Source organism: Bos taurus, chromosome 16 (assembly GCF_002263795.3).
Source record: "Bos taurus isolate L1 Dominette 01449 registration number 42190680 breed Hereford chromosome 16, ARS-UCD2.0, whole genome shotgun sequence".
Taxonomy (NCBI): domain Eukaryota; kingdom Metazoa; phylum Chordata; class Mammalia; order Artiodactyla; family Bovidae; genus Bos; species Bos taurus.
The window spans coordinates 33149433-33159938 of NC_037343.1; the positions used below are offsets into that span (position 1 = coordinate 33149433).

General features: G+C 46.8%; 1 protein-coding gene across 3 annotated transcripts; it reads right to left on the reverse strand.

Annotated features, from left to right (window-relative positions):
• Positions 1-34: 34 nt before the first annotated feature.
• Positions 35-8559, reverse strand: ZBTB18 (zinc finger and BTB domain containing 18). Of its 3 annotated transcripts, none has more exons than XM_024976367.2 (3): positions 8472-8559; positions 6080-6163; positions 35-3728 (listed from the first exon to the last, which is right to left on the reverse strand). In XM_024976367.2, exons 2-3 carry the CDS (start codon positions 6090-6092, stop codon positions 2146-2148), a joined length of 1596 nt encoding a protein of 531 aa, XP_024832135.1. In that variant the 5' UTR covers positions 6093-6163; positions 8472-8559; the 3' UTR covers positions 35-2145.
• Between the last annotated feature and the right edge of the window lie 1947 nt (positions 8560-10506).

Sequence of the window (10506 nt, forward strand, 5' to 3'; positions counted from 1 at the left end):
AGTACATAATCACAATTTGAAAACACACAAAAACTCTCAGTTCATATAATTTATTGCAGTTAGCACACAGTTTAAAAATTCACCAACACACCAATAGTACAAAACTAAACAGCATTATAAGTTATTCCCCCCTCAGGAAAATAAAACATACTATGATTGTCAAAGCTAGATGTCAGTCTAAGTTTTAGAACAAAGGAAGAATGTGAAACTAATAAAAGGAAAAAGCAATCACTCACAATGACCACAAAAAGAAAATCCAAAAGAAAGTCCGTTTTCTCACAGACATTGATTGTCTTCTCTAAATCAATAAAAATTATCTTAACATAAACTGTACTTTAAAAAAACTAGAAACTCTTCAAGTAACTAAAGATAATGCTCCAAGGCCATTTTCACAGCTTTTTTTGTTTGTTTGTTTGCTTTAAATGCCATTACAGCCAAATTAACACACATTTGACCAAATATTTCCAAAACAGTCCAGCAACACACAATGGAGTTTTCCATTCAGTATCTTAAGCACAAAAATAGGCTATGTTTACAGTAGTTAAGGCGATCAAATTTTAAACAAAAGCAATTTAAAAAAAAAAAAAAAAAGGGAAAAACAGCAAACGTTTTCCATGCTACTCCCATAGACCTTATTTGTAAGTGCAAGACAGGAAAACAAACACTGTGCAAAATGCTTTTGCCCTGTGTGCTGGTCATTAAAACCACACGTTGGGCTGCAGCCTCTGCTGCCGTGATACACATAGTCTACTAACCCCCTTCCCCGTGTCAATCAAGGCAGTCCAGTCCATTCAGCCTGGGGCTTTTTCAGTCCATAGAATCTTTTCATGAGTTGGGGGTGTGGGGGGGACGGGGTAAGGGATGGAGGGAGGAAGGGAGGGGAAAGGAAGGAGAGAAAAAGAAAAGGGGAAGAAAAAATAGAGAATGACCTATTGTCAATTTGTGCAGTAGTTACTCTAAAACGCTCAACTGGGTAAATGTGTACGTCTAAACTTGGAGCTGGCCTGGGTTTGTGCAATTAGAAGTTTTGTTATAAATGCACACTGCACATGCAGATCTTTAAGCCATTTGTAAACATTTATATTTTCCTTGTTATGTAGCGAAGTTATCAATTTGCAGCTTAAGTTTTTATTCAGCTTAACAGTTTCAACTTAAAGACAGTGGGAAAGTCAATTTAAATTATATAAAATAAAAATAAAAACAGTGCATTAACGTTCTTCATAACACCAGGGTTTTTTTTTTTTTTCCAAATGGTGCTATTTCTCTAAGGAAATTAAATAATTTTAAACTCACTCATTAAAGTTATACAATGCAAACAAAGACAAAAAATATATTGAAACTCATGCATTTCTGTAGCGTTAATATTTACTTTTCAAGACTCAACTAAGAGCATCAACACAACCTGTCAAGTCCTTTGACACCCCCCCCCAGCCCATGTAATCAATTACAGTATACAATAACAGTAATTCACATTTTTCAACACACAGTTCAACACTGCTGAAGCTGCAATATCCTTTTTCATCCCAAGCAAACCTTCACAAAGACAGCGTCCCAGTGATCCCAGTGTACTTTCAGAATTTCTCTCATTGGGAACCGTCAGAAAACCAGAAGTTGCCACAGAAAGTTTTAAGTCAACTGCTTGTTTAAAAATAGATAATCCAGCATTTCAGAAATTTTCCATTTGGGTCTAAAAGCATTCAGGTTTCCAACAGCCAGAAAAGATTCATGCAATTTGAGACATATAAAGAGGCTAATAAAACTGGAGGGAATTTCTACTTTAAAAAAAAGAAAAAGTGGGAAAAAGGAGAGAGCTCAAAAGACACCGCAGTGCTGACAAAACAGACCCTATGAAAGCATTTTGTGATAGGACGATTTGTTTCAAAGGTTCTTATTGGCTTACTTCCCCTACCCCCTGGAAAGAAAGGAAGAAAAAAACACCTCTCTATTCTCCGACTTGCTCTAAAGTTTCTTTAATCAGGATGCTAAATTAGTGAGATTCTCATGCTATTCTAAAGTGCAAAAACAAGTTAATATCCCAACCTTTCAGTTCCAGGAAACGAGACTGCTTTTAGACCGTACCACAACTATATAGAGATCTATTTATATATAGGTATATATATATTATTTATATATATATATATAAAATTATTTCCAGAGTTCTTGAGAGCTATCTTCTAAGGTCCAGTCTCTGACCGCGGGCAGGCTCAGCGCCTCGCTTTTGACCGACAAGGAGTTCACCAACTCACAGTGGAACTTGCGGATGTGCCGGTACAGGTCCCCGGACTGCGTGAACCTGCGCTCGCACCACTTGCAGGCGTGCGGCTTCTCGCGCGTGTGCACCACGGCGTGGCGGCTCAGGTTGTGCGAGTACTGGAAGCTCTTGCCGCACTGCGTGCACGTGTAGGGCTTCTCGCCCGAGTGAGTCCTCTCGTGGCGCTTCAGGGTGTACATGCAGGAGAACGTCTTCCCGCACAGCGAGCAGGTGGGCACGTTGACGTCGGCGGCCGGCTTGCTGCGCAGGCCGTCCTGCTCGCGGAAGTGCGTGCTCAGGTGGATCTGCAGGATGTGCGGGCTGGGGAAGACCTTGTTGCACAGGGGGCACATGAAGATCTGGCCGGCCGGGCTCAGGATGTTGGAGACGTAGGGCAGCAGGCTGCTCTCCATGCCGCCCTCCACCTGGACCCGCTCGCTCTCGGGGGTCATCATCTCGTCGTCGCTGGCTTTGTCCTCCCGCTCCAGCTCCCTCAGGACCGAGTCCTCCCTCAGAGGAGCCAGATGGGCCGGCTCATACTGTACCCTGTTATTAGTGCTCACACTCTCTTTCACAGTGCTATGTTCCATGTCATAGTCATTAGTGCCAACATCACTCTCATCACAGGAAGCCTCTTTCTCCACCTTCACCTGCACCAGGTTGCTTCTCAGCACGTCCTGTGAAGAGAAATAAGAGCTGTTCAGATTTTCAACTCCTGAAAGGCTGGACTTGACAGACAGGTCCAGCACACAGTCAACATCTGCCGAATCCCTCACGGAGGTGACAGACCTCTGGGACAAAGACTCTGTTGAGCTGCAGGGGCTGGCTACTGTTTTTCCAGCTGCTGTGGCGTGTGGCTCTGCCTCTCCGCCAGCCTGGGGGATGCCTGCTGAGTCCGAGGGCAATCGCATCCACATGTTCCCAGGCTCGGCCGCCAAGTCCCTTTTGCTGGGCAAGATGTTCAGTTTTTCATCTTCCCCTTCATCTTCATCACTGGGCAAATCGCCTGCCATGTGGCTGCTGCCATCCGAGAGGCTCTCGACTTTGTCCGAACAACTTGAAGCATCTTCTTCCTTTTTGGTGCTGTCTGCCTCCGTGGTGGCTTTCTCTTTCAGCTTCTTTTTGCAGACTTTGACAATGTCATACATGTGGAGATAACTGGCAGCTGCTAGCACGTCTTCAATGGGCAAGTCTTTGAACTGGAGTTTCCCTTCATACATGAATTCAAGCAGGAGAGCGAAGGCTGGGGCTGTAACAATGTCGCTGTTCAGATGAACAATGTCTCTTTTGTCCAGCTGGTCCTTGTAAAAGAGGTGGAAATACATGCTGCATGAAGCCAGTACAGCTCGGTGCGCTCGGAACTGGGCATCTCCCACCAGAACAGTGCAGTCACAAAGAAAACCCTGATGTCTCTGCTCGCTCAGACACTGCAGCAAATGTCTACTATGGTCTGGAAACTCCATACTGTCTTCATAACCTGGGAAGAGAGAAATTTCTCATGAGAGTCTGGTTAGGAACAACTTTTCAATGCTCTAGTCCCCACTTAAAAAAAAAAAATCAGCTTGGGCCTCGGAGGTACATGTCCCTGAATTTTAATCAGGCTTATGACCCAAGCACTACCAAATCACACACTCACACACACAAAACCAAGTGTGAGAAGAAAAATGTACGCTTTCGAAACTTTTTACTCCAGCCAAACAGTCTCTGATGTGTCTTGAACTTTTAGTCAAGTTTTAAAAGTCTTCATTTCAATACAGTCTCTTACTGAGAGTAAGAATTTAGGTCTCTTTCAGAAGAAATTTAACTAACTCTAATCATCAAATTATGTCCTACAAAACCTACAAAATAGCTTTATTTTCAAAGGGAACAACTCAAATAATGAACAAAGAAAAGTCGCAAACACATTCTGGAAGATTCAGAAAACTTGTTCAACCATCCTTTTGTATTACTTTTGATACCTGACTGCACTTAGAAAGCGCGATTTAAACACACACATTTGGCTGAATCAAGGGAAAAAAAAAAATCAAACCGCATAATTAGTCCAGAAATCAGCAAACAACTTACTTTTAAAGTCAGAGTGTTAAAACAACAAAAGCCCTGTGTATAAAAACAGATGTTAATGCCTTAAGATTTGCAGGTATAGCACACATGTACGAGATCAGAAGGAACTACATGAACAGATGGAAAAGATCATCCTTACTATGAACAAATCCAAATTTTTTTTTATGAATTGAGAAAAGAAATGGTTGTATTTCTTTGTAAAATCTGTACACTTAGAATATTAAAAACCAGAAGGGCTTTATTTAACTCTGAAAATTCTCATCTAAACTTTGATCTGTTGCATAGCAAAATGAGTTCTATATTAAAATTAATACAAACTTTTAAATAAAGGCGTATTACATTTAAATGAAACTCAAAAGCTGTACAGGTTCGACATACCAAAAAAAGCCTTGCTAGTAAAAGAGAAACTATTTTTTTTTTTTTTTACTCTGCCATACCTCAGTCAACCGAAAATACTTTGTTTCAACATAACTTGATATATTCTGTTTTCCCAATAGCCTTTATTCTTTCAAATGTGCGTTGTTGCCTTTATTTTCTGGTGAAAAGGGTAAAATGGAGGAGGGGAGACGCAGATGTACAAAGGGTCAAAATTCAACTGCAAAATTCAACTCCTTAAAAATAAAGAAAGCCCGACTTCCCCTTTCCTATGACTAGAAGCAAGGTTCCACATCACCCAGCTCAAAAAATGCATTTGGGGAACGGATACATATTAATTTAATATTTAAAAATTACTTCCCTGCTGCTTCTACACTTTGCCCAAGATGAACTAAAACTTTCAGCCTAACCCAATACATTCTGCAAGATGCCACTGCTAGAATAAACCAAGATTTACAATACAATCACTTTAAGTGCCCCACAGCTAACATCAATCCTAATCCTTGAGAGGGCTAAAAATAAAGATTGGAGGGCAGCTCACAAGGTAGCCGTGATCAAATTAGGAGGCTGAGAGGACAGAGAGGGACGAAGAAGGAAGCTTATAAACATCTGATCCAGCTGACTGTGGCCATATGGCAGCTGCTGCCCAGATAAAGAGATTAAGAATAGAGGAGTGCGATTACAGCTGTCTGGCCAATTCAGGCAGCTCAAATCTACAAGTTCTAAATTAGTCGCTAACACAAAAACTCCTGCAAATAATTATCGTTATGCTGAAATAAAAGATCTCTTAAGTATATATTTGAGAGAGAAATGAGGAAACCAGTCAAACTATTCTCCTGGGGACAAAAGTTTTTTTTTTTTCCTTTTCTTTTAAAAAAACCCTTCGGTTTCAAAAGCACTACAGCTGTATGTTTCAGTAAGTAGTGCTGCTGAATGTTTTGGAGAATAAAGTTTCACAGTGGAATTAATTACACAACAATCTAGCTTCTTAACTAGAATAATCTTCTCATATAAGTTTGAATGCTGGATTCCAAACAGTTTACTGTTTCTCCCCCCCACCACTCCAAAAGCAAAAGGAATCTAAATAGCAGTGAACAACAACAAAAAAGCATTTTAATCCGAAGTGATCTCAAAAAGAAGTATTTCAAAGCCTTTCTTAACATCTCAAAACTTGAAATATTCTGTGAAGTTCTTTACCGCTCAAACAAAAAGGGATAAAAATTAAAACTAAACAAGCCCAAGACTTTCAATGCCAATAAGATGTTCATTTTATCCTCAATTCCACATTTTACCCCTAAACTGGATTAGAAAAGTAATGTGATTTTTTTTTAAATTAAATAAACAAAACACCAAAACAGAAATATGCTCAATCTAATCTCTTGCTACTCCTACCTTTAGGACACATAAACCTGATTAAGTCTTTTCCTCTGAGTCTCGCTGGCTCCAGGTCTGTTACATCGGTGGAAAAAAAGCAGACTAAGAGAGACAGATGCAAAGTGGAGATGATGTTAGAGAGGAATGAGATACCTTCTCCACCACAGATCCGCACACACTAACTCCCTGTCTGTGTGTTAGAATAAAAGGCTGAGGGATGGCAGGCTGTCAGCTGCTCTGACATCATGTTCAGATGGAAATGCTACCTCCAGCTGTGCTCCTTTTAATGCCATATGCTACTCCTCTACACTCCTGCCACCAGCTTTTTCTTAGGAGAACTTTTCTCTTCTGTTAGTATAAACAAAATACTTCAAAGTCTCCCTTTTTTCCCCCCAAACTTTCTAACAGAAGAAATTGAAAAACTCAGCATATGGAGTTCTACTGTATTTATGGAATAGCAACACTTCTGTCTTAAGTTGGTGGACTGGCTTACATACTGACAGCACACTCTTGCCACGGTGCTATTCAGGAAATCCAGATTCACTTTTATTCAACTCCAACATTTAGTTTCAAAGGCAGCTTAGGGATATTTTTAAACCAACCCATTTGACATCTCCAGTCCCATTTCAACATTATTACGGCACTTTAATTTCTTTTTCTCTGCGGAGAGAATGGTATACATGTCTCAGGATGTTGGAAGACTATTCAGAACTATGACTTCAACCTGGTTCTCGTTATTTCACCCTTACATAACTACTTATCTAAAACTACCTTCTCAGTAAAATTTCTCACACTGCCAGTTAATGCAAATTTCAACTCTCAGTATCAACAAGCTGAAACTGCACTTTCTGAAATCCTGGAAAGTACTTCAATGAGACAAATTAATAAACTGACAACCTGCTACAGCCACCTGAAATGATTGCTGCATCTGGGTATCTGATCCGACTTTCACCTCAGAAAGAGCAGAACTTTGTCTTCCCCTTGATCTGTGTCCCATAACAATCTTTTTTTGGGTCACTCTGTAATGTTCATGATCACAAGAAAACCTTTCAGGGAGAAAGGGGAAAGGGGTGGGGGAACCTAGGTCTAGCAAGTTAGAACTTTTTTAGCTACATGTGCGGGTCTTTTCGAATGGCTGATGAAATTGTAAAGCAACCCGGGCTGGCCCGACCGGTGCCCTGAAAGGGGCTGCGACATCTGTGAATGTCAAATACGTCTGCACAGGCTCCTGTGGGGGTGAGGAACAGAAAAGGCTCTGGGGCCTGAGGCGCCAAGTGTCACAGTCCTAGTGATAACCACTCTGTTCTCATTAGAAAAACCATGGCCAAGAGTTAAAGAGTAACAAAGGCCAAGTTTCTCTCTACCGTGCTTCTTGCTTTCCCAAAGTCACAAACCCAACTTTCTCTAACTTCGCGATGAATGACATAATTATGAATGCTTATTTCAGGAGGCACTCTTTGGAGATAAAATTCCTCAGCCACACCACCTATTCTGCACAAATGCCCTCGCCTCATTCCCATATATCAGACATTAATCACCCCATTTACCCAGTGGGGTGGGGGTGGGGGGGCGAGTGACAGTTTAATGAGTCCCGAGCACCGCAATGGGCCAGCGACTCCCACTCCACAAATCAACCTCTTTGCGCCTCGCAGCCGCGGGTCCGTAGAGGGTTTTGTGAGGCCGGGTTTTGTTTTTCAAGGAGGTGGGGGCAGGGGTGCGGAGCGGGGAGGCGGCGGGGGTGGGGGTGGGAAGCAATGCAAATTTTTACGTAGTTGGCTGTGCATAAAACACTAGGGGAAAGAGGAAGGTTAAACCACAGGGAAGGAGGTGGAGGGCGTAGAGCCGGTGCAGCAGGAAAACACCTTAAACAACAGACGAGAAAACAGACCCGGGTCACGGCAACAACAAAAGAAAAGTCGTAAGAAGCCGGGGGAGGGTGGCTGCTACCGCTTCCCCGCCGCCACGGCGAGAGCCCCCGGCAACTGCCCCAGCCCGGGAGGGGCCTCCCCGCGGGCGCCGCCGCAGCTGCAAGGGTCCCCGGAGCCGCGGCCGTCCCGGCGCCGTGCAGCTGCACCGCTCCCAAGCCCCCGCCCCGCGCCCCCCGCCCCCGAGAGGCGCCGCCGCAGCTGCACCGGCCGGAGCGCGCCCCGCGCCGCAGCTGCACCGGCCGCACCCCGCCCGACCCGCAGCTGCGGCAGCCCGGCCCCGCACCCGGCCCCTGCTGCGGCGGTGACCCCCGCCACCCCTAGCTCCACCCGCACAAACTAACTCCACTCGCTGGGCCCGGTCGCCCGCCCCCCTGCTCGCATTGCCCCGCCGGCCGGGGCCGCACAGCCGGCGCCCCGCCCGCCAGGGCCCCGGGCGCGGAGGGGGCGCCGGGTCGGGGCCGGGGGCCGGCGCCGGGACTCACACGGAGCGGCCCTAAGTCACCGCGTCCCCGCCGCCGCCGTGTCCTCCGCCTCCCGGCCGCCGCTGCCGCCGCTGCCGGACTTGGTGGGCTTCCTCCTCCGCGGGCCCCCCCTCCCTCCCTCCCGGCCCCCCCGCCCCCCAATCCCGGCTCCGTCGCCCGCTCCCCCTGCCCCCTCCCTCCCTCCCGCCCACCCCCTCTGGCAGCCGGAGGAGCGCGGCGGAGCGAAGAGGCCCCACTCTCAACGGCTCCCCATGGCAGCAGCCCAGCGGCGGCCGCAGCCTGCCAGACACAGCGAGGGAGCGAGCGAGCGAGGAGCGAGCGCGGAGCCCGGGCCGGGGGGCGGGCGGGCGGGGGGGGGGGCAAGGGGGAGGGGCGGGGGACGCACCACGCACGCACGCGGCGGCGCCGGCCAGATGTTCCCCCCCACCACCCGCGCGCCTCCCTCCCTCCCTCCCGGCGCTGGGCTGCTGCGATTGACCGAAAGCGGCCGGACCGGGTTCCCCGCCCGCCTCCAGCACGCAGTCTCCTCCAATAGGAGGGCGGCTTTTCAGGAGGGCGGAGGCAGTGGCGGGCAATCGTCGGACTGACAAGAGGGCCCAGCCAATGGGAAAGGCGAACTGAAGCTGCCGCTCGCGCGTGCCAATCGCAAACAGAAACTGTTGGGATGGGCGGGTCCGGGCGGGGCTGGTAGCAAGGCGGTGCAGGCGGAGTCGTCGGGCGGGCGCAGCGGCGGTGGCGGCAGCGGCGCCCCTCTGGGGGACTTGGCCGTGAGAAAGTGAAAGGAGCCCGCGGGCGGCGGCGACAGCTGCGCTGGGAGGGGCTTGTTTCCAGGCTAGGAGGCCTCGCGCGCTCTGGGCGAGCGGAGCGAGCTTTTCGGTGTGCGCCTTGACAACCGTAAATACACTTTTAAGCGAAGTGGGGCTGGGCTGCTTGAAGTTACGGAGGTATCCGCGGAGGCAGGGCGCCCGGGACACACATGACCTAAGTCCGGCATTAGGTGGCTTCCTCTACTCTGGCTGCTGTGGGTGGCGACGCCCAGGCCCTCGTGTCCCAGAGCGCAGAGGGTAGGACTAAGGGACGTTCTCGCTCCGTCTGGCGCTGCCCCGTCAGCAGGTGCAGGTGCGCGCCGGGCTCAGCGGACGCCACTGGCTCCGACGGGCAGTTTCTGAGCGTCATTCTCAAGGCATCTTGTCACAGGCACGGCAGAGCGCCTGTATTTCTCGCAGAACCCTCATGTCACGTGTATTGCACTGTTACAAGTAGCCATTCCCAAGTGACCAAATTCTAGAGAACTACAGTGAAAGTAATACTTGTAGAAGCCATACCCTGATTTCTTAATTTGTACGTCTTCAAGCCACAAAATCAAAGTACGGAGGGAAGATGTAAGACTTGCATCGTTTCTGCTTTCCTTCAAATACATTTTAATTCGATTCCCATTCTTTTGCAATTAAACTCTGTTCTTTACGGCCACCAAGAAAAGTAGAAACTTCAAGAAGTTGAAAATCTTCTTGAGGAGGCAAGACTTACAAGTAAAAAGTTGAATAACAGGGCAGAAAATGGTTTACGAATGTAGAAAACTGCGGAGTGAGGAAGTTAGTACCCTTGTAATTGTCAAGGAAATGTGTTTATTCTTTGCTAACTGAACTGAGACTGGCAAGCCTGTTGCTAACCAACTTGGCAGGAGACCTTTCAACTGGGCAAAATGTGCTCTCACTTTGTTCCAGGTCAGATGGGTAAACCAAGCTGAAAGTATTGTTTAGGCAGTCAGACATACTGAATTACTAATGAAGTAAAAAACAGGAGCACTCGGGATTCCTGAAGCTGAAATACTATTGGAATATCCTATTAGAAACAGTGGTGATATTCTCTACTCTTTCCTCAACCTTTCATGTGCCCATGAGATTGATAACTGAGGTCAAGGCCATTCTATGACAACCAGAGTTTTTTATTCCATGAAATGTATTCTATTTGTGCTTTTGCTGACTTCTGGATCTTTTAGTCTGTTGACAAAAGGCCAAATTTTAGTTGACTTGTT